Source organism: Plasmodium inui (genome assembly GCF_000524495.1).
Source record: "Plasmodium inui San Antonio 1 unplaced genomic scaffold supercont1.8, whole genome shotgun sequence".
Taxonomy (NCBI): Eukaryota; Apicomplexa; class Aconoidasida; order Haemosporida; family Plasmodiidae; genus Plasmodium; species Plasmodium inui.
In genome coordinates this window covers 296,874-316,901 of record NW_008481842.1, presented here as the reverse complement: position 1 = coordinate 316,901, position 20,028 = coordinate 296,874, and the positions used below count along the sequence as shown (strand labels likewise).

The 20,028-nt window shown below is 41.9% G+C and overlaps 4 protein-coding genes across 4 annotated transcripts; 2 read left to right on the top strand and 2 right to left on the bottom strand.

Moving 5' to 3' along the window:
* Positions 1 to 336: 336 nt before the first annotated feature.
* C922_02340 (hypothetical protein) lies at positions 337 to 1,646 on the top strand (the record flags this gene model as incomplete). The annotated part of the gene is made up of 6 exons (XM_008817939.1): positions 337 to 400; positions 575 to 639; positions 726 to 818; positions 978 to 1,082; positions 1,248 to 1,307; positions 1,509 to 1,646. 6 exons carry the CDS (start codon positions 337 to 339, stop codon positions 1,644 to 1,646), a joined length of 525 nt encoding a protein of 174 aa, XP_008816161.1.
* Positions 1,647 to 2,088: 442 nt separating this feature from the next.
* Positions 2,089 to 8,736, bottom strand: C922_02339 (hypothetical protein; the record flags this gene model as incomplete). Its single annotated transcript, XM_008817938.1, has 1 exon — positions 2,089 to 8,736. One exon carries the CDS (start codon positions 8,734 to 8,736, stop codon positions 2,089 to 2,091), a length of 6,648 nt encoding a protein of 2,215 aa, XP_008816160.1.
* Positions 8,737 to 10,237: 1,501 nt separating this feature from the next.
* C922_02338 (hypothetical protein) lies at positions 10,238 to 15,751 on the bottom strand (the record flags this gene model as incomplete). The annotated part of the gene is made up of 1 exon (XM_008817937.1): positions 10,238 to 15,751. The coding sequence occupies one exon, from the start codon at positions 15,749 to 15,751 to the stop codon at positions 10,238 to 10,240; it is 5,514 nt and encodes a 1,837-aa protein (XP_008816159.1).
* A 3,002-nt stretch (positions 15,752 to 18,753) lies between these two features.
* On the top strand, positions 18,754 to 20,028 carry C922_02337 (protein disulfide-isomerase A6; the record flags this gene model as incomplete). Its single annotated transcript, XM_008817936.1, has 1 exon — positions 18,754 to 20,028. The coding sequence occupies one exon, from the start codon at positions 18,754 to 18,756 to the stop codon at positions 20,026 to 20,028; it is 1,275 nt and encodes a 424-aa protein (XP_008816158.1).

The following is a 20,028-nucleotide window of genomic DNA, read 5'->3' as shown; positions in this document are numbered from 1 at the left end:
CATTCATTTTTTTTTTTTTTTTTTTTCGTTCTGTTAAGTCCATGACTCTGTGTATCACCTCTGGGATATTAATTGTACGAATCCGTTTTCATGGCTAGGTGTTCCATTATGTGAGTCCTCTCAACCCCACTGTCTTAATACACGTATGGGCCATCGTCAGAGTTAATCAGCGCAGGAATCTTTTGCCCCACGTATTCCACACATCCATGCTTGCTACGAAAAAGAGAAGCAATATCATTTCATGTTTGTCTGAAGGGACACCAAAAATGAGCCACCGCTTTTTTATAGGGGTCCCTTCAAATAAAAAAAAAATCGACCATTGAATAAAAACAAAAAATGTCATCTATCAAAAATGCAACGGGGGTCAGACACAACGCCTTTCGTTTGAACGCGCATAAAAGTGAGAATAAATTTCTGTGCAGCACTTTGGAAATTCCTCTAAAATGGGGAAAAGAAAACCCTTTTGTGGGTTGCCACAGGGGGGAAAATCGCCTTGTCGCTGTTGTGCATATAAATGTGCACGTATATATGCATTGTACAGATTTATCTGCTTTTCGCCCCTACCTCCTTGTAGAGCTGATTTACAACCGAATGAGAAGATTCAATTGGCCCCCTCAGGAATGCTCGGCTATACACCCGGTAGGAGAAAATAACCTCATTGGATGTCTCTCTTCCATTTTTTGTCAACTTTTTATATTTATTTCTTCTTTCCGATGGATTCGCAGATTGAACCGTATGGGAAACAATTTTTCATCTTCAACGCATTTAAGAGGGACCCCAATTTTGACAACGAAGTGTCCAACACGGTCAAGCCACTGGTAAAATTCCTCATCATTCTTCCCCATATGATTCTGATACCGTTTTTCTGATTGTGGGGGCTTATTTGAGTCACCGTTATGTTTGCCAGGCAGTTCTCCATGTTTGTAGTTTGACCCCATGTTACACTTCCCTCCCCCATGTTCGATTCCCCTCCGTAGCTGAACCCCAATAATGAAAAAATCCCGTCAGAGACGGTACTCTGCGTGTGTGATTTTGCCAAGAGGCCATTGATGTTCCTAAATTATCTGGACTTCAAAATATTGGTAATCACAGAAAAGGGGAAACATATATAAAAGCGTGCGTCAGTGGGGAATACGATACGCCGCGAGAAATGCGATTAATGCCATTAATGCAATGAGTGCCTTCCTTTATGCCTAACAGATATGTGTACCAAGTAGAACGTGTTGACATTTTTTTTCCCCTTGCAGCAAGCCAGTATGGATAAGATTAAGGAGGGATTTAAGAAAATGGAGGAGAAATTGGACAAGGTTCTGCCTTTTTATTATTTTTTTTCTATTATTTTTATTATTATTATTTTTTTATTTTTTTTTTTACATTTCAATCTACACGTATGTGCATGTTACCATGTGCACATGCCTGGTGCAGTTGTACACTCGACGCACTCCCTTTTGAGGAGGCAACTGTACAAACTAAACACTCCTTACACCCCACCTTTCTCACCCATGCAGACGAACTATCTGGATACCAAGTTTGGCTTAATGCTAAAGTACAATTTAAACAAAACGTACGGCATGCAGCGAGTTAAGAAGGGGGAGCATAACTCGTGGGGAATGAAGAAGGGCGTGTTCCGAAGCAGGAAGACATGAGGGTCGGCGCGTCCATGTGAGCTCGTTTAGGAGCAGCCAATTGGAGGAACAGACAATTGGGAAAACACGGCAAATGGTGGAAAGTCGCCCAAGGGAATCCTTCCCCCATCCCTCCCCTTAACAGTGCGCCCACGTAAATAAGAAAATTAGGAAAAAAATTAATCGATCGAATTAGACCCTGCTTATTTAGAAACTTCTCCCCCCTTCATCCATGTGCCCAGTGTGTCCATTCAGTACCCACTGGTGGCACATCATTTTGTTTTTTTTTCCCGTGGACCGCCAATCGCACGGTGCATGTGCACATATGGTTGCAACTTCCTTTTACGGGAAAGATAAGAAAAGGGTGCGAAAGAAACGGTGCCAAAAAAGGGGTGGGGAAACGAAAAATACTGGTCGCCAAGCGGCGTCGTACCAGAGCAGCACACCGATCTCGTGGGGCTCTTTATTTTGTCTCCCTGCCGCAAGCGCTGCTGGCCCTCTCGAGGTAGTACGTCAATCTGTTTAAGTTGATATAGTGATAATACCCAATGAGGTTGTTGAGCTTAATTTTGGTTCTGCACGTTTTCCCGGGCAGCGAGTTATCATTCACGCATAGGTAGTTCTTCCCGTCGCAAATGAAGAGACAGTCGAAGGGCCCCTTTTTCGATGCATCGCTCTGTGCGCCCGCCTTGTGGTAGTAACCATCTGCAGCCACCGAAGCAAAACTGTTAGGCGGGGGACCTTCAACTTCACCACCCCGTTTTAACTTCTTGCGTACTTTCAAGTTAAACTTTTGTATTAAAGAGTTAATTAGGCTGAGGGGGTACAGACTGGGAGATATAACCCTGCCTTCCTCCAAGGAAACAAAAAAATATAACAGCAGAATAGTTATTTTGATTTCTCTAAATGAGGACGCGTGACTTAACAATATAGACAGGATTTTTTTTAAAAAAATTTTCTTTAAGTAAATAATATCTTGTTCTAAGTAGACGATGCTGAAATTGTCGTCATAGAGAATGCCATCATGTGGACTACTTCCCCTTTTGGTTGTCCCCCCCTTTGTACTCCTGGTGCTGAGGGTAATTACCTGTTTGTTAATGTACACATTGGTATTGATAAATGTTTTTTCAATTGCTATTAGGTGGTTTAAATTTATTCGATTTAAAAAATGGCTGTTGTTCTTATTGCTTAATATATGATTCATTTGTTTAACTTGTTCGTAGAAGGTATCTTTTGGCGATGTTTGCGCCATGTCCGTTTTGCGTGAGATGTACGTATCCCTTTCGCTATTTAGTAAATCCCCTTTTTCATCATACAGTCTTTCCTTTAACATGGAGTTACTGTTTGCACTCTCCATCTGCAGCATCATTCGGTTGCTCTTGATAAGGGCGTTAACTGAGTTTCCCTTTTCCCTTTCTCTTTCCTTTTCCGTATTCTCCTTTGGGCCCCAGAGAGGTTCCCTCCTTACTCTTGAATTTTCCTCCCCCGTGCTGGCGAAGTCGATGGCTAATTCGCTTCTCCGTTTCGTACTGGTGTTTTTTCTTTTTTTTTTTTTTTTCTTTTCTGCACTTTCGTTTTTTTTAACCTGCACGCAGGTGGACGAAATTGTAGTAGCCTTTTTTTCTTGCTTTTCCTCGGAAAAATTTCGATTTTTTTTTTTTATCTTTTTCACCTTCTTTACACCGTCCCTTGCCCTGGCTGTCCTTCTGGAGAAGCTCCCAACCCGTGGGGCTCCATTTCCATCCGAAGGGGGCTCACCCAAGTAGGCGTAACGCTTTTCAATACTACAGTTTTCCCTTTTGATAGACATGCTAGAAAAGGACCCGACGAAGGTGCCGTCTGCCCACAGTGGATCGTACCTATTCGAAAAAGACCCCACAAAGTTACAGTCTTCCCGTTGAATGGATGTACTGGAGTAAGTTTCACCCCTTCTGGGATTTTTATCTTTATTTCTATTTTTGATTTGTCCAACCCTTTTCGTCGTCCTCATTTTCATCGCTTCATCTTCTAATTTGTTCACACTGCATACCGCGTTGCTGGAACTTACGATGCTTTCCTTTCTGTAGTTAATTTTATTTTCCCCTATGTTGTAATTAACCTGCACAGATTCCTCCACGGTGTTTACTATGTTATAATGTTTTGCAGTTTCACATCCGTGGGCACCGTTTGAGCTTTTAGACGTGGGTTCAATTTTTTTCCTCTTTGAGGGGGAGACACTTGGTGGTGCCTCCCCCATTGGAATGACTTGTCTGATCATTTTACTTCCATTTGGCGCTCCACTTGGGGGATCTTTTTTTTTCCTTTTCAAACTTGTACCTAGCGCAGTGCTGACCTTTTTCACGACGCCTTTTTTCTTCGTCATTTCTTCACATGTTCTTTTGTCACTTGGCCTTATTTTACTATTGCTCGAATTAGGGTTCACCTTCCCCTTTGGCGAAGTTTTCTTATTTGTTAATTTTTTCAACTTGATATTTCTCCCCTCTGGATTGTAATTTTGCTTATGGAGTGCTTCTTCCGTTTTAGGTCCCCCATCACATTTGGTACGGGCATACGAAGCACTGTCATTTTCTTTATCATCACTGGAGTGCGTCCATTTCGTCTCCTTCACCTTACCGTTAAGTATTTTCTTTTCCTCACTGTAGTTGGCATAACTCTGCAGATAATCCTCCACTGGGGAAGGTAAACTGTTTCCACTTCTCCTTTCTTCTTTTCTCCAAAAATTGTGCCGCATGACGGTGGGAATAGGATGGTCGTTAATCTTTTCTGGTCTCTTCTCCGCCAGAAAATCCGAAATGTTAGTGCCATTCTCGCAGCTGTATTGATCCTCAAAGGGATTATTTTTCACATTAGAGTTGTGGACAGTCCATAAGGGCTCTTCCCCCTCATAGGTGAAATAAACCGATGGAGTGTCCCAGTTCCCATCACAACTGACCACCTTTTCAATGCTACTCTGATGACCGCTTTTGTCATTCCTTTGGTGAGCCTCCTCATTTGTGAAATTCGCATAGAGGTCCTTATCGAAAGTAACAGCTTCGCCATTTTCATGATCCACCTCAGATACACTGTTTTCTCCGTCCTGTTCCAGACTAACAGCATAAAGCTCAATATCGTCATCGTTATTTGAATGGCTAACTGGGGGATAGTCCATCTTGTCCTTTCCCTCAAACTTCGGGCCCTCAATTGGGTAATTCTCACGAATGGTGTCATTGGATGAGCTGCTTCTAAAAAAGGTTAGCTTGTTCTCCCTTAATTGGCAGATACCCCGTGGTGCATTACCACCATCATTAACACTGCTATGGCGACCAATAAACGGGGGTTCTATGCCCTCATGCTCTAAAATTTTTTTATCGCATGAGCTGCTACCAGTACTGCTAGTGGCGTCACGCGTGTGTGCACCGTCTACTCTGCAGCTGTCCATATAGTTATGGCTTCCTCCCAGGTTGTTGTCATTTCTGTTTCCATTTACACCGCCATGTGCTCCCCCATGTGCTCCCTCATTTTGTACGTAGCACTCTTGATATATGTCCAACGCGGCGAGGTGGGCAGAAGAAGACCTCGCTGGGTTTAAACTCATTGCCCGTTTCATGACACCACCGTTTTTATCCCCATGGAACATGTTTGGCTGTATTTCCCCATGCCCTTCGCTTTTTGAAAGGCACACTGGCGGCTTCGACTTGGATGAATAGCTCTGTAGTCTTCTCAATTTTTCATTTTTCAATCTCTCCACCGGGGTGTAGAAATTTCTACTCATGTAGTCGTTTCTGCTGCTACTTGGTCTGCCATCTCCGTATGTCATACACTGAAAAGGGGTACAATTTCTCATATTTTTGCTTCGCACCTGTTTGTTATTCTGTGCATAGGGGCCTCCCCTGCTAACCTGTTCGGCGTGTCCAACATTCGTGCTGGTTTGCCTCCAGTTATTGGCAACCCATTTGCTTGGAAAGGAACTTCCTACATTAATTGGGTTCCTTTGGGGGAACATAACGGGGTTCGCATTTCTTACGAAGCTATTTACGACATTATTTGCGTTGCAGTTTTGGTTCACCGGGGGGTGGGATTTTCCGCCGACGTCGGGGCAGTACGTTCCGCAGTTGTGCAATGTGTGCTCCTTGGGGGGTGTTACAGGGATGATTTTGGGTTTTTCCATGCCTGTTACGATAGGGGTCATTACAGGGTTCACCATAGGAGTTACTACAGGGGTCATCGCGGGTGGGGTCCCCCGGTACCCATATGGTTGTCCATCCTTGTGCAGGTCATTTTGATACCCATGAAATGTACATGACTTTTTCATGATGCCACTTTGCTGCCCCCCGATTGGGGATCCGCTACACCCTTGGTTCCCTTTACAAGAGGTGTAGCTTCTGCCCTTAAACTTACTGGCGAGGCATTCTTGGCGGGGGTAGTAGCTTCCTCTCACAAAATTGTGTTCCAGAAAGGTGCACATATTTTTAATGGGGCTATTATAACAATTTGCAAGTCCACTCATGCTGAGGAAGTTGCCATTGCCTCCTCTCCTGAACGTTGGTTCTCTTCTTTTCTTCTTCAAATGAAACGTATTAAAATGTGTATCATACAAACTAGCCTTATTTAGGTAACCATGGTGGGTATCCTTGACGCTCAAATTATATGCCTCCTTTTGAATATGCTCAAAGGGTGGCGCATTTTCTTTATTCATGGACTTGCTCCTACTTAGGGGACACATATATATTCTGCTCCCATCAATTTGGTTATCCAGGGGAATTCCCGTACTTTCCACGGGGGATGTCACTCCTGTGTTGCCGTCCCCATTTCGACTGAACGAGCGGTCCACCACGTTCATACTGCCGTCTGTTTTTGGATGTGCTTTGTGTTGCACACCACCTGCATACGATCCATCATATATATCATACAACGCTCTGTACGTCTTTTGCAATTCGCTGGTGTAGTTCCTTCCAGCTCGTGGGGGTGGCAAACTAATATTATTGTTCCGAAGGTGTGGGTCATCCGCTTCTTCCTTGGGCTGAACAAATAAATTATATAACGGGTCAAGAAGGTACTTATTGATTATGTTGTCTTTTTTCCCTTCTTCGATTCCTTCATCTGTTGTGCCATTTTGGTGTTTTTTTTTTTCTTTTTCTCCTTTCTCATTTCCGTTGCTGCACTTATTCTGGGGGTTCCCCAAAGAATGCGTATCCCCTCTTGGTACACTGCCTTGAGATTTACCTCCCCAGTAATACCCCCTACTAGCTTCTGGACTGCTAAACTTTTTATGCGCATCTTCATTGGATACGTTAACAAATTCATTGTTACCATTTTTCTGATTCGTCATCTTCTCATATGTGCCTTGCTGCCGAAGGGGATGCAAAATTGTGCTTCCACTTCGGCTTACGTTTACAGATTTGCTTCCATACACACGGGAATTCACTTTATCATATGACGGGACCTTAGCCGTGTTGGCACGTGCTGAAGGAACGCCTCCTGTCCCATTGTCATCTTGGTTAAAATAAATCCCATTATTATTATACATTAACTTAATTATTATTTCCTTTTGTGCCAAATTCTCTTCCCTATCGATGGGAATACATTCTAATGCGTTCTTCCCTTGTTCGTGATGGTCATCGTTGTGCCCTTTCGATATAGTGCACCCTTTGTGTATGTCTTCATTCGTCGTTTGTTTATCATACTGACTGATAGTTATTATTTCTCTGCTAGTTAATTTTTCCCCCTCTTGGGTAGTTGTCGCCTCCGTTCTGCTATGAGGCTTTAAATTGGCACCACCCCTATTGTTACTATACATAACGTAGTTATTGATCGTTCTCCCATTATCGTTTATTTTTGACTGTACGTTTCGCACCAGTTCGCCTTTACTTTTTGAGAAACTTGAGAAGGAGAATTCACTTGTTCGTTTGAGCTCCTCCTGGGTGTGCCATACGCTGCGATCCATATTGCGGTCACCGTTGTGGCAACCATCGCGTTTGCTTCGTCTACCTAGTTTGCTGCCTTCACGGCTTCCGTCAACGTTTCGGGAAACTTTCCCCTCACTAGTTCCACTTTCCGCCCCTCTGGATTCAGTCAAATAGGCCTCATCTTCCCTCTTTTCCCCGTACAGGTATTCGTTAAAATCTATCACATTGCTGTTGGAGTTGAGTCCCTGTTGCTCGTCTGTGTTGTGCCCTTGGACACTTTTCCCCTGATCACTTAAACCCCCCTCGTCCCATACTTCCACGTCCGAGCTCCTATCAAAGATGTATTCTCTTTCCACCTTTTGCACCCTACCCGAGTTGCCCATTTGGTCTACTGAGTCCCCTTCATCACATTTCAATTTGTTGCTCTTCATTTTAAAATTTGTTAATAGGGAGTTTACCTCACAGGAAGAAGAATCTCTCTCGTCTGCATTACGGATAATTTCACTACTGCAGTTAAGATGTTTATGGATTAGCTTTCCTTTATCCGCTTTTTTTTTCCCATTAAAATAAATGTTATTTCGCAGCATTTGAGCCTTGTGCTTCAAACTGTTTATTTCGTCTTCTATGCTGTAGCTTTTGTTGCTGTTGTTGTTGTTCTTCCTCTTCAAACTGGTGTACATTTTTGTGTAGTCCACATCGGCGCAACTTCCCTTTTTGTCTAAGTTGCTTGTTTCTTCCTCCCTGTCTTCATCATTAGCTGATGCAGAGCTTGCGTTATGACCCGCGTGAAATGTACCGGTGGCATTTCTTTTTTTGTAATTTCTAAATTTTTGCAATATATTAATCTTTTGGAAAAAACTTTCTCTTTTTTTTTTTAAATGAGAATTCTTCATCACTTGACATTCCTTGTAATTTTGTGTGTATTCGCTATGTGCAGTGTTTGTGGTGTTGTTTTTGAATTTTGCCTTTCTATTTTCTGTCGCCGATTCTTCGTCCATCATATTTTGTTTTTCCCTTCCGCCTTCACCGTTCCGTTCCTTTTTGTTCCCTTGTCCGGGGGGGAGTTCAAAAGAGTCGTTGCTTGTGGAAATCACGCTCTCATTGGAATTGCTTTTTTCTTTCTTTTTTTTTTTAAAAAATGAGAAGATGGAAACAGATTTTGACCTCGCCTTCTGGGGGGGATGGTTACACCCCCCCGTATTTTCAGCAAGTGCCCTTTTCAGCATTTTCTCATTTGGTTACACGTTTTCACAATTTTGTAAAAGTAAATGCACACATGAAGGGGCATTGAAATTATTACATGCCCGTACGTGTAGATATGCACAAGAAGCATCCCTGCATTCGCAGAATTAGGGGAAAAAAACTCCTCAATCGACTGGTAATGGCAAATTCCTGTAGGGTTTACCTTTGTTAGGAGATACACCTTACCGACCTTCCCTTCTGGGGGCTTCTAATTCTCACGCGTGCACTTGTAATTACAACTGGGTACGGGATAAGCGCGTCCAGTAGACTCATATTACATGAGAAGTAGTGGTTACGCCATGTGCTTCGCGTTATTCCTTGGTGGGTATTTTGGGGGAGTGTATAACCCCTTTTTGGCTGTCCCAAGTGGTTTGCTTGTTTGGTCAATTCGTCCCACTGGGCAGTGTGCACATCCGCGTCTGCAGTACGTTACTTTACGCTGCGTTGTCCTGCTTTGCGTGACGTGGATCTCCTTTACGTCGCGATACACTTTTCGCGCTTCCCTACAGGAGGAGAATGTATCCTTTACCCGATTTCACCCTTTTTCCGCGTAAAACCCCAGCGTTTTGGGCAATTTTCCCCCTTGGTGTTAAAAACGGACGCGCGCAATGATGGAAAAAAAAAAAGGAAAAAAAAGGGGGGAAACGGCAAACAAGTGAAAAAAGAAAAAGTGACCAAAAGGGTAAAAAAGGCGAAAAAGCAAGCATGCGAACAAACAATTGCAACATGGCAGGACAGAAAAATCCGCTTAACATTCAAGTGCAATTTGCTAGTACCACAAAATTGCCGCGCGGTGCATACACGCTTGGTCGCATACATGCACGGCTTCATCCACGCACGAACTTTATTTCTACGCCCCATGAACCCTTCTCCGATTTTGGCGCTTTCTATGCTGCCTTCTGGCGCAACTTAGTGTGTCAGTTGGTCACGTTTTCCCCGATGAGACAGTCCATACATTCGTTGCAAACAAAATGCTTTAAAAAAAAAAAAAGAGAACGAATTTTTACTTCAGTTTTTATTTTCAAATTGTGCGACAGTGGATAAGAGGAAAAATTTTGCGTTCACCCTTTTCACTCATAAAATAAAAATTTTCCTCCTTTTCACAAACAGTTTTCACTATCTCAAGGGTTGAAAACGGGAATGCATAGAGGTCAAAAAAAAAATACCACAAGCATGAGTGGCAAAAATGTGTAGAATGGAAAATAATAGTGAGCGGTAGTGTACAAAGGCAATAGAACAAAAAGGGTGATGGTGAAAATGAGCAGCAAGTTTGGTAGGTCCAGGTGTCGAGCATAGCTAGGGGAGCGACGGACGGGTGTAAAAAGCGACGTCCCAATTTTATTCACCCCTCCAGCTTTAGCAACAAGGTTAATTAGGTGTAGCCCTCCTTCCGTAGGGCCCAACCGCGTGGGCGCGAAAAATGCACATAAAAAAGGCGTAACCGCATTTACGCGGCCCACTGCACAGACACAGCTGCGACACCCTTCACTTCTTCCCCTTCCTCGCTCTTCTTTTGGAATTATTTTTAATTGATCGAAATGCGTGGAGCGTTTTGGTCCTAAATTTGTCTTTGGTCATAATTGGCTTCAACTCAACATACGAGTACGGAAGTAGTTTGTCCCTTTTGATAATGTCCCCCTTCCCCTTCTTGGATATGTATGCCTTCTTATCTGCCGTGACAAAGTTGTTCGTTTTTTTTTTATTTCTCGATTTGTTGTGTAACTTCAGTTTGGCGTGCATGTTTTGCTTCTCATTGACGGGGTTATACTTTCTGCTAATCATATCGTCTTTCTTTTTATTTCTTGTATTTTGCGCATTTACATTTGCAGGGTGGATAATTATCTTTCCATCCAGGCCTACTTCTACATTAGCGTCATCCCCCTCGTCTTCATCACCATCGCTATGGTCATAGTCGGATTTACGGTGGCCAGGCTGACTTCCTCCTGCGCTTGCCCTTTTCTTTTCCTTCCTCAAACCTCGCTTCACGAAATACTGTTCACCAAAGAGGTCGTTTATTTCCTTTTCATTCGAAAAGGGGATGTTAAACTTTGCTTTGTTCTTAAAAAGGGAGGTTCCCAAGTTGTTCAGTACATCACTTACGTGTTTGTTAATTTTGACATTGGTCTCTTCCTCTTTCCCTTTCTGTTTTTTTTTTTTTCTTTTATTTTGGCTCTGCAGAATGTCATGCACGGTGGTTTTGATATAGCTCGTCTCCTTCTGTCCTCGCATGCTTTTTAAATTATCGAAAAAGGTGGTTAAATTGCGGTTCTGATTTTTTCCCTTCATATTACGCCTGTTCACCTGGTTGGTATTTTTTTTCCCGCGTTTGTTTCTTCCTTTGTTCCGGAGCAGCGCTCCCTGCTCGGGCGCACTATCGTTGTAGGTATCTGATCCGCTCGATTCGGACAGTGCATCATCTTCCGACATGGCATAAGACATGACGGATGACCCTTCCTCTGATGAGGTCGCCGCTGTGTTCTCACTTTTGCTTTTCAGTTTGTGTCTTCTCTGATGGTGAGTCATTCCCCTTCCACGCACACCATCCGCCAAAGCAGCACCATCATCATCATTGCTTCTATCGCTCCTATTTCCAGTACCGCTGAGCCCTTTCTTCTGTACCATTTTGTTGAATATTTTCCTATTCGCCTTGGATAAATAAGGCATAATTACATCGTATGGTTTCTCCTTCTGTTCAGTTACTACATCCGATTCGCTTACAAAGGGGTATAATCGATATAGAAATTTCTCAACGAGGTAGTTAACTCCCCTCTTCATTTGTGCAATGGTATTAAGAAGATTCATGAGCTCGGTCATGTTCCCCAGGATAACGTCTTTTCTAAAGTGTTTTACACATGTTAGCAAAAATTTTAAGAAAATTTTTAACAGGCTCTTTTCACTACTATTTGATAGGGACACGCAAACACTAAATAACTGCACCTGGTCCCCATACTCAATTTTGTATCTTCTTACAAGCAAGTAGAGCAGGTAGACGGCTATCTTCTTGGAACTGGCTTCTTCCACCAACAAACCCGGCGTCACGTGGAGAAATAATGTTTTCAAATTTGATGACCCCAAATGGATTATGTGTTCGAATAGGCTATTTCTCCTCAGCTTGGTGGTAAACTTTTTGTTGATATAAAATAAGGCCTTCATTATGATGGGCAGAATTTCAAAAAATAAGTCGTGGCAGTAATCCCTATCGAGAAGTTTCCCTTCTTTTAGATAAAACGTCAGTCCATTTAAGTACACATAAAACTTTTTAATATATTTATTTATATTATAATTGTCCAGGTTGTCGAAAAAGGGGAGGATATTCTCCTTGGTCATCATGGCGGGAAGTTTGCTCTGGACCACTCTGCCGTCCATATATATGTTGCTAAGGATGAGCATTTCGTTTTTGCTCATGTGGTGCTTGCCACTTGGTACCCCCTCGCATGTCCCACTGGCCGTGCAGCCGATATTTCGGCTGAGCCCACCACTGGAGTTATTTTTTTTTGAAAATATATTACCGAAATATTTAAACAGCGCCGCAACATTGTCATATATGAGGATCCTCACAAATTTGTACTTTTCGATGTCGATTTTTAACTCTTTCGTAATTCTTGTTCTTCTTGCCTTTTCCTTCTTTGCTGAGTCGTTTTTTCGCTTTTCCTTCTTAATGAGGCCTTTAATTTTTCCCTTTTTGGCGATACCATTTTGGTCCCTTCTGCCCCTTCGTGGGGTGTTCTTGGAATTTCCCCCTATCTTGCTACGCGCAGGGGTGGTGATGCCTTCACTGTGGGTAGCCTTCACCTGGGGCGCGTCGTCAAAGGGGGCGCTAACGCAGTCAATCTCCATCAAGTTTCCATGGTTTCCATTATTGCTCAGCGTGGCGAGGCCATTTTGACTGTCCGTTGCAGTTGAACACATTTCTCGATTCACCTGGGGTGAAAGTTCAAACTGTGCATTTGTATTTCCACTGATGCGGTTGGCGCAACAATTGAGTTCTGCTCCTCTCAATGGGTGATTGCCTCCTCCTGTACGTTTTTCCACTTGTGGGCGACCCCCTCTGTCCGCCTTTCTCCCCCTCAAGCCGATAATTGAGCCCGTTATGGACATTTTCCTATTGACCAGTTCGGCCACCAAATGCAGCAACTTCTGATAATACAAAGAGCAGAGGGTGAGCTCCTCATATGTAAAAAATGGAGTTAAAATTTTCAGCACAATGATTATGCTAATGAGGGAATAAATTTCCTTCTCAATTTCGTTCCTCAGGATAACCTGTTCGAGGAGATTTAACACTTCACTCAAATTTGCGTCGGAAGAAAAATGTAAAGAAACGTGTAGCAAATTTGAAAAACTTTCAATGACCATTGATACACTGGTGCTATCTACGCTCGACTGCAAACCAACGCTGGCAAACTTCTGCTCATAATGAGACGTCACGATGGATATAAATCTTGGCAAAAATATTTTCAGCAAGTTGTCCGAAACGTGATTTAAGAAGAAATTATTCTTCTTTAAATTTAAGAGGCTATATTTGCATTTAACGTCTTTCCTCTCTTTGTGATAATCTGCACCATGGGGAGACCATTGCGCTCCTTCGCCGTTAGCCTTCAGCGTGGACAGATAAAAATTTTCGAAAAAGTTAACAAACAGTGGCAGCAAGTGGAAGTCGTTACAGTTGGTAAACTTGGTCACTAATATGTAGAAGTCTTGGACGTTGGTAGAGACGAAGTAGTACAAATTGATGCAGTCATTTAATGCCCGCGAGAAATGGATCAGTACATTTTTTATATAACTTAAAAAGCACTTCTTCTTAATGCTGTACTCTTCTTCCTTTTCGTACAAATCGATGAAATGCATAAGTAAAGGGTAGAAAAAATTCATCAGAAATTTGAAATTCCCTCCATGGTACGTTTTGTTGGTATCTTTTAGAACTCGGTTAAGTATGAACACATCCTTAGACAGCAACTCCCTGCTGGAGAAAAAAAAATATTCTTCGAAAAAGGTACTGAAGCCTAGTATGCGAAATATCTTAGAGAGACAATTCGTTAGGCAATTTCTGTATGTCTCATCTGCAGATTTGAGGATGATAATTTTGTACTCTGTTGGGAAATCCAAATCACTGATTCTTAACATAGTTGTTAATTTCCTGGTATCTTCTGGTGTTCCTGGTTGTTCTTCCACCTTGTTAAGAATAAAATGGGTCTTCTCTTCAGTGGGGTTCCCTTCTTTCTCTTTTGTGACATATTCATCCGAAATGATGAGCATGTACAAGCTCCAAATTCTTTTTAAAATGGCTGAATAGACTCCACTGTGCTTGGAATTGAACTTTTCGAAAAATTGATAAAACTCCTCCTGAGAGTCACTTTTTCCCTTGTACAAATGAATGACAACGTTTTCGTAAAAGGTGAAAACTTCTTGGGTAGCCAAAAAGATCATCGGATGAATTGCAAAATTTTGGACCGTTAACAATTTGTTAAGCAATTGGAATGCATTAAAAATGATAAAGTAGGAATATTCAAAAACATTCATTTTTAAAAAATTAAAAGAAAAATGCAGCAAAGCGATATGTCTATGCACAATGTGCATGCTGCTAATTAAGTTGTATGCCGTCATAAATACACTCTGCGTCAGAGTATTCATAGTGTCCTTCACTTCTTCCAACCTCCTTTCCACGCGCAAATCCACCTTATCGTAAAAGCTTTCCAACATGGTCTTTATTTCGACTTTTTTACTTTTTATTTTCTCATTTTTTAAGTTCTCATCTTGGTGTAGCACGTCTAAAAGGGTTCCTTCACTTGGGTGGGCCGTTCCGTGTTTAAACAAGGCCGGCTGCTCTTCTCGAAAGAGAAGCTGATTTGTATTTTCCTCCTCAGGCTGGTTGTAAATCGCATAGTCTACCTCTGCGCTTTTATTATTCATCCCCATGTGGGTCCCACTCAGAGCGTTTCCCCCTCCGTCGCGGAGCTTCCTCTCCCGATCCTCCATACCATTTGCACTTTCGTGTAGCCTCTTTAACAGGGTGAATAACAACATGACGTACTTCACCTTGGCCAAAGAATGCACCATCTTTCCCTTCGCAAAAAACGAGTGCTTATTCTGGAAGTAGACTAAAATCCACCTCAAGACGAAGAAGTTAAACATCTGGTAGTGAACATCGTATGTGTTATAATTCTCACCCAAATTTATTAACTCATTCAGGAGCTCAAAAAAGAGATGGAAAAATTGGTCTTCCTCATCCGAATGGACAAAAAGGGTGTCATTCTGTGTGGCTCCCTTGTCGCCCTGCTTGTAACCCCCCCTTTTGGTTATGCCCAACATCGTTGGCTGTAGCTTGCTGTTCTCGCACTCCTTCTGGTATATATTAAAAATGGAGCAAAATGAAAATAGAAATTTTACCTTGTACATATAGGGCATTATACTCGTCACGAATTTGATGACACTCATAAATTTACATAGCAATTGAAAATTTCTGGTAATTTTTATAGCTTTTAAATTTTTATATATGTACACAAAAAAAAGCTCAGCTTTGTACTTGGAGCATATGTTCACATTTTCGTCATTTTTGTCTCTTATATTTTCAGCTGTGAATCCTAATTCTTCCACCTTCATCAACACATGTTCGTGGTCTATGCATTTTTTTATAACATCATACAGAATTGTGTAACTTATTTTTTGGAGAAGTTCATTCTTTTCATTAAAAAGGAGGCAATTTTTAAGGATATCTATTTCTCTAATTTCTTTTTTTCCAAACAATCGTTCCTTTAATATTTCGCTTGCATTTTCGTCTGCAAAAAATTCCCTGTAGTGTTCATTTCCCACGTTGGCTCCATTTTTCTGCTTTTCATATTTCCTCTGGTTCACATATTTTATAATTACATTTGTGATGAAGTCCTTCGTCGCGCTTCTCCCACTACTACTCACATCCGAGCGGTCTTTTTTTTTTTTAAGAAAACTCTTCGTCTTCTTCAAACTCCCCAAATTTTTCCTTTTGCATTTTTTAAACTTATCCATTTATCTGATGCGCGTCACCCTACGTGGGGGTGGAGGGGAAGAGTCTCCAAGTTGTTATTGTTATTGTTGTGCGGTTGGCCAGGTCGGTATAACCTATCTGCAGGAAGACGCCGATACCTTTTTCTGGTCGCGGGGAGGAGTATTCATGCGTTCCCTACTATTCGCTCCCCCTTCGGTTAAGTTGTTCTCAATTAACGGGAATGGTCTATTCCTGGTTCGGGTGTAATTCTTCAAATTTACGCTCTGTGGGGTCACGGCCCCGAAAAAATTGGTACTCTTCCCCAAGCCGCAGTGTATTATAAGTGCATACGTTCTGAGGAGATAAAATTTCCTCATAAAGCGGTCACTGGAAATGTAGAAAAAATGGTCTTGTAAAGTTGCAGAGTTGCCACGCTGCAAAGTTGCAGAAATGCAAAAAAAAAATATTCACCTGCCGAAGCAGCGCTATTCACCGGAGGAACTTCTCTGGTTGGCAAAGAAATTAAACTCGCCAGTCCACTCGCTTAAAAATTGGCATAACCAAGAATAACCATACATGTTTGAAAAATGACGGGGAAAAAGTACGCCTTCGCTTTGCGCCCGGGTATTCAAAAATGAATTTACCTGACACGGTAGCGGCAAACAACTAGGCATTAATTACATGTAAGGCAAATGCGAATGGCAAAATGAGGTTAACTTTGGTTTCAACGCTGGTTTCAACTTTGGCTTTAACTGTGGTTTAATTTTTTTCTTCCTTCGACACGTTTTTTTTTACATTTTTTTCTTAACCTTGTCGGGATTAGTTAAACATACGTGCATTCGCATATGTACGTGTATATACGCTGCGCATCTATAGCGCCTTTTCCTTTTTAAGTTCCATTTTCAGGGAAATTTTTTCATTTTCGCGTCACTCTTCCGATAAGTTATGACTGAGGGGGGGCAATCAAAACGCAGGATAATTTCCTGAACAGAGCTTGTAGCGCAGCACCGTTTTTAAAGAGGCGCAGAGTTATCACAATTATCTCATCTGAAAAGGAAAAGAACTCTTTACATTGCGCAATTATGCCTATTTACACTCATAAACAGCACGATGTTCGCATAGACGATGTTTTGTTGCATTTTGCATAATGGGTACTTAGCCCAAAGGGAACATAAAACAATCTCGAACATCTTTTGCAAAAATGTCGAAGCGGCGTCGCAATCGTACAAAAACAGAGGGACAAGTCCCTTTCGGAAATGGGAAACGCGCATGTAGGAGGCACGACACATGAACGAAGCGCAAAAAATGAAAACTTCAATTTTTTTTTTATTCCATTTTAGCGAAAAGTAGTCAGAGTGTATTGTGTAGTGTTCAACTGTGGGGGCTATTTGTTTGTTTATTGGTCTCTTTATTTGTTTGTTTATTTTTATATTTTATATTTTTTTTTTTTTTATTTATTTTTAATTTTTTTTTCCCTTCCACATGCTTATACGAACAAATTGTTACAAATATGTTGACATAGCGTGTGGATTGTGTTTCCAATTTTACGTCTCCCTTTGGGGGGTTGCAGGAACATGGCTTGTGTCATTTTTCTTTTTTTTTTTCATGGGAGATGGAGCACCAATATGAAATCTAATTTTTTGGAAACATTGGCCGTTCATTATTTGGTGGCTGAAAGGGATGTAGCAGAGAAAGCCGAGGGGGGTGAGTCGTTCCACGGGGATCAAAGATTTGCATTTACGTATGCCTAAGCGTATGGAAGGACTTTTGCACCACAGAACGCCGTGTAAGGCAACTCTCCAGGTGGCACCATATACGCACACATTCGCGCAATTTTTTATCCTCAAGAGCGTACTAACACAACGGCGTACTGACAGAACAGCTTCTGGTAGCTTATTTTACCCATCCTTACACATGGGCGGTGTTTTCTCTTCCCCCCGTATTGACACACATACGGATTAGCTGTATTTTTGCCCAAGCAGAAGTAACTATTTTGCGAATCATCCCCTGTGTCAGTGTTTCCCCGTTGGTGTTTTTAGAGTGGCCACATAGCGTTCCTCTTAAAATAGACCATATGATTACGCCCTTTAATCGGTGGCTTCTACTCCCCTGGGGGGCGCGCGTTAGTAGGATATTATATTGCCAATAAAATTAGGCATAAATTATGCCAAGCTTTCGTAGCCCCCTTTTTTTTGTGGGGGGTCCTTCCCTTTTAAGCTCCTTTGCGTTCCCCCCAATTCTGCAATAGTGTGCACATGTAAGCGAATGCAGATATTTCTACCAAGCAGGGATTAACACATGTACTTGTTTTACTTTACATATGCGCATAGAATACTGGCTCCTTCATTTTTTTTCTTTTTTTTTTTTTTCTTGCACCCGTTGGTATACTGCTCATAAGGTTCCTGTTCCATTTTCGGTTTGTAATCTTTTTTTTTTTTCCCTAAGAGTGTCACTCTTTACTTACCAGTTGGTTAAACTCTCCTGCGTCCCACAAATCGAGGCTGTTAAATTGGTGCTGCTGGTACGAAGAGGCCAATGGGGAGCACTATACAAAGTGGCTCTGCTAGTAGCATCATTAAGGAGCACTAAAATAATTCCACTTCACAATTGCGGCCACTCCGGGTTGCCCGTTCCCACTCAATCGGTCGCATTCTCAATGTGTATGGCACGGTTATTATTTTTTTTATTTCTTTCACTTCATTTTGTTTTCTCTTTTTTCTTTCATTTCTAAGCTAACACCGCAGAGCACCTGCCAAACGTGCCTACGTGCGTATACTGTTAAACCATTTCTACATTCCCCTTTTGGCCCTCCTCCAAGGAGCCCCCTTCGTTAACTGCCATAGTTACGTACTTGTAGGAAGTTGCAAAAATCAGGGCGTTTTTCGGCTCAGGGGTCACTTCTCCGTGAGCACCGCTCCTTTTTCGTTCCCATTCTTTTGCGATTCTTTTCCGATTCTTTTCCTTTTCTTTTCCTTTCCTTTCCCCCCCTGCTTCTCTTCCTCACTGCGCTAGACGCCGCGATCGACCGTGTACCCGAACGAGGATGAAGCCCGTGGGCCCCCTAATTTGCTCTCTGGTGCTCCTGGCGGGCCTGTGTCCCAGGCACGCCTTGGGTTTGTACACAGATGTGAAGGAAATCAAAACAGTGGAGAGCCCCAAAGAGTTCGAAGAGCTGCTAAGTGCAAAAAAAGTCTGCCTAGTCGAATTTTACGCAACATGGTGCAGAGCCTCCAGGAGTTTTGCGAACGACTTCACCAGCCTAGCCAAGACGATAAAAGACGACATAACAGTTTTGGCCGTAAAAAATGAAGATATAATTAACCAGTACAAAATTGAAACCTTCCCAAGTATACACGTTTTCTTCTCAAAGGACAGTAAAAAAGATATGGAGAAATTTGATGGGAATTACAAAATAAAAGAAGTGGTTTCCTTTGTATATGATAGTATAAAAAAGCACCGTTTGAAAGAGCTAAATATCGACCTCGATGATATGAATAAAAGCTCCTATAAGAAAAAAGGAAAGAAAAAAAACGATGGCAAAGTAATTACACTAAATGATGGCAATTTTGATAACAATGTGTTACAGGATGATGAGAACGTCTGGTTTGTCTTTTTCTACGCACCATGGTGTGGGCACAGCAAACCGATACACCCCATGTTCGACCAACTAGCAAAAAAAGTAGCACATTTGAAGAACGCACGAATTGCGAAAATAGACGCTACAGTGGAACAGCGATCAGCGCAAACTTATCAAATAAGGCACTATCCATCTTTTAGGTTATTCCCCTCAGGAAAGAAAAAATCACATAGTGCTGTAGAATATAACGACTCTAGAACGGTAGAGGACATGTATCAATTTTTTTTAAAATACTATTCAGAAAAAAAGGAAGTAATTCAGTTAACTTCTCAACAAGTGTTTGATGAATATTGCGAAAAAGACGTATGTCTCTTAGCCATTCTACCAAACAAAGAAGACACTGAACTCAGTTATTTTAAGTCCTATGTGCAAATACTGACCAATGCCATTAAAGATGTTAGTAGGTTACCAGTCACTCTGTTGTGGACTCAAGCAGGAGACCAACTAGACATTGTGCAGAAATTAAACCTGACTTTCGGTTTCCCCACTGTTATTGCCATTAGCTTTTCGAAAAATGTCTATTCCATTTTGAAGGGGAATTATTCTGAACAGTCCATCAAAAATTTCATTACACAAATGATGATGGGCAAATCTTCTGTCGACAATTTGGTTCCCTTTACGGTGAAGACGGTCCCCAAGTTTAGTTTTACCAGAACGGGGGAAGTCAACTCAGAGTTGTGA